The following is a 3,070-nucleotide window of genomic DNA, read 5'->3' on the forward strand; positions in this document are numbered from 1 at the left end:
CTTTTCCGAGGAAGAAGTATCAACTTATTGATTCAATTTCCTTTGATTGGGACGGAGCCGTGAAGACGTGAGAGTAACAAGTACGAAATAAATCACTCAACTGTAAATCATGTCTTTGGACGTTGTCATGGTGACGTGATATGTTGCAGCAAAGTGCTGTCCCATTTATATTTACACCAGTTCAAGCCCTTACAGACTCACACTAAACCGTTACCCAGGTGACGTTAGTTAAGTCCCTGAGGGGTCATGGCCCAGGGTTCAAAGGTCAGGGTTCAGAGGGTGCACCGTGTATGGGCCTGGTATTGCGTGTCGTCTTGAGCCGATTAATTAATTAGCCAACACTGCCGCCTTCTGGGGTAAGCGAGTGTTGCATTGGACGGAGGTGTAGGAACCATCGAACAAACACGTGTTTCTGCTCGGACCCTAATACTTGATGGTAAAACCCGTGGAATCAAAATAGTCTCTTCTCTTTAGTCACATTTCAAACACAAATGTGCAGCTAAATGGCCTTGAAACGTAAACCAAGCGTGTATCTGATCTCATAGCTGTTGTCTGGTGTTTAAATAACGTTGGTTGTCCCCAATATGCCTGTTGTTTTCTCAGCGGCAGTTTAACGTCATTTCACCGTAACTTTGCGGGACCTCGTATCCATCTCTGGCGTGTAAGTAACTTGTTGCGGTTTTTAGGTGAACCTGCTTTAGTCAGTGCCTTCTCATTGTGGACTTATTCCCCCTGTCCCCCTGACGTCAGGCAGAAGACTATGAGCAAAGAGTCCAGAATGAGGGCCACGGTGAACCAGAAGCTGACCGAGATGGGGGAACGAGAGAGGTAAGCGCAAAGGCCTCAAAGTGACGCAATTCTAGGCTGTGTTTTATTTACGTCAGCTGTTGAGGTTTTTTTTGGTGGCGTGTCGTTGCCAGCCTCTCATCCTGTATCAACATGGTGAGAGAGAAACATGGCACAGCATATGAGTTAAGATGGAGAGGTTGCCAGCTGTGTGACCAGGTGGCTCCTCAAGCTACCAAAACATGGCTGCTGCTTCGTTGCCCTGGCAACGGGTCACTCTGCATAGTCTCACAGCTGCGCCGAATCATCAATGCAATGGTCGAGATGAAGAAGGAGTTGGCTGTGATTAATTACTAGAACTATTGGAATAAGATAAAAGTTACTACAATAATCAGTGTGCTGCACAGTAAAGTAACTCTCGCTTTGCAAAAGTGATTTAGAATGAGTGTGAACATGACATGGATGCATCTTGTTGACAGACTGAAGGAGTTACTGAGGGCTAAGCTCACTGAGTGCGGATGGAAGGATCAGATGAAAGCTCACTGCAAAGGTAAACCAAACTGTTCTTAAAACACTTGTCAAGAATCAGAATGGCGTAATACGTTGTGATGGAATCACAATCAAACACTCTGTAGAATGTATATCCTAACTTCTTTCTGCCATTAAAGCATGAACCAGCTCAGCACCTGAAGTGAGCAAAGTACATCCAGCAAATTGCCACATAATGTGTAAAGCATTCAAAATGAACACAATTTAAGACAAACAAACTGCAGGTATATTAGTTTTGTAGGTAAAGGGAAAGGGTTTTGCTTTACAACTTTCTACACAACTGCTTTTGTTGTTGTGTTGAACGATCAACCGTTTTCATTTGCAGAAGTGATCAAAGACAAAGGCTTGGAGCACGTCACCGTGGAGGACCTGCTGGTAGAGATCACCCCTAAAGGAAGAGGTCATTTCACTTGAGACTTTAGAAGAGTTGTTGTCACTTCTCCTGCTACCACCACTTGCATTGAGTGTTGGTAGAAGGACGGGATGTGGATGTGTAGCTTAGACATACATTATGTGGTATATACTGTAATATGTTTGAATGATCTAAGTCACAGTCCTTGTCTCTCTCTTTCTCTCTCACAGCTTTGGTGCCGGACAGCGTCAAGAAAGAGCTCCTCCACCGAATAAGGGCCTTCTTGGCTCAGCATGCCACATAGTTATACTTTATAACATTTTAACTTCCCCATACTATCATGATATAACACATGTTTAGTGCATTCATTTATCTAGAATATGTAGACACATACTTACACACTTTTCTTGTTCCTATATTTTTAATAATTCTGTGGGACACACGTATCATGTATTTGTTAATGCACTTACTTTGTATAACAGATGTTCAGGGTTAATAAGGTCTAGATTTATTGAGCAGCAGTTATTTTAAATACTATAATATATAAACATATACAAACTATTTTACATTTGAATTGAAGCTTTTATTTTCAAATTGAATCATTTGTGGCAGTTCTTGGTTCATTATATTAATTTATGAGGAAACCGATGAAGTAAGTGCTAAAAATATCACTTACTCTTTTAAATTGTTGGGGACCATCCCATTGCTCACATCATGTATGACGGCCTTTAGATGGTAAAGGTTCTAAAGTTATTCATTGCCTGTAAAACCGATGTCGAAGTCATTTGGACATAATTAAAATACTTATAAAAAGGTTAAGATTAACATATGTTGGTTCCTGTTAATATCCTCTTTCCGGCCACACTGCAATTTAGCAATTAATTCTCCCGGAGCATTTATCAATTGGTGCAAATCCTTTTTCATAAGCACTGCACATCTAAATGAGGATTTGTATGTGTAGTGTGTTATTGCAGGTATCAATGCAGCATCCAGTTTTATACCTTATCTATCAAACTAAAATATGATGGTTATTCACCACAAATCAGTCAACTAGTCCTGTAAATGAACGTTTTCCACTTAAATCCCAAAGGACCACTTTTCTGTAACGAAAAGCCAGTTGCTGCTTTCACAAATTTAAAACAATGTAACACAATGTGGAGAGGGCGGGGCAAGACTGACATTGTCCAAAAATAAACAGGAGTGACCCTGCTCACAGGGAGCGGTGCAGGCACCAATGGACCAATGGCCCTCCCAGAAACTGGTTGTCGGATTGTTTCAAGGTCCTTTGTGCGAACTCTACGAAATGAACAAGTGCACTCAAGTGTCCCAGTGAGAGTCACTGCTCTGAGTTACTCTGCGAGGCAGAGAAGACCAGGTCATGAT

The 3,070-nt window shown here is 41.6% G+C and overlaps 1 protein-coding gene across 4 annotated transcripts; it reads left to right on the plus strand.

The window, feature by feature from the left end:
- The first annotated feature begins 236 nt into the window (after nucleotides 1–236).
- Nucleotides 237–2,500, plus strand: eny2 (ENY2 transcription and export complex 2 subunit). 4 transcript variants are annotated; one of them, XM_040166255.2, is made up of 6 exons: nucleotides 237–436; nucleotides 604–661; nucleotides 751–828; nucleotides 1,266–1,336; nucleotides 1,661–1,735; nucleotides 1,918–2,500. In XM_040166255.2, the coding sequence occupies exons 3-6, from the start codon at nucleotides 761–763 to the stop codon at nucleotides 1,989–1,991; spliced, it is 288 nt and encodes a 95-aa protein (XP_040022189.1). In that variant the 5' UTR covers nucleotides 237–436; nucleotides 604–661; nucleotides 751–760; the 3' UTR covers nucleotides 1,992–2,500. The 4 variants fall into 4 exon arrangements, with proteins under 4 accessions (XP_040022189.1, XP_040022190.1, XP_040022188.1 ...); XM_040166257.2 differs by having other exon boundaries at nucleotides 344–436; nucleotides 755–828; XM_040166256.2 differs by having other exon boundaries at nucleotides 284–661; nucleotides 755–828.
- Nucleotides 2,501–3,070: the final 570 nt, after the last annotated feature.

The sequence above is a fragment of the Gasterosteus aculeatus genome, chromosome 20 (genome assembly GCF_964276395.1).
Source record: "Gasterosteus aculeatus chromosome 20, fGasAcu3.hap1.1, whole genome shotgun sequence".
In the NCBI taxonomy this organism is placed as follows: Eukaryota; Metazoa; Chordata; class Actinopteri; order Perciformes; family Gasterosteidae; genus Gasterosteus; species Gasterosteus aculeatus.

What these genes read in the sequence shown, in the direction of transcription:
- eny2 (XM_040166255.2), top strand. Translation starts at nt 761, where the DNA reads ATGAGCAAAGAGTCCAGAATGAGGGCCACGGTGAACCAGAAGCTGACC. An exon ending in GAGATGGGGGAACGAGAGAG is followed by an intron (nt 829 to 1,265) that starts GTAAGCGCAAAG and finishes TCTTGTTGACAG; the next exon opens with ACTGAAGGAGTTACTGAGGG. An exon ending in GATCACCCCTAAAGGAAGAG is followed by an intron (nt 1,736 to 1,917) that starts GTCATTTCACTT and finishes TCTCTCTCACAG; the next exon opens with CTTTGGTGCCGGACAGCGTC.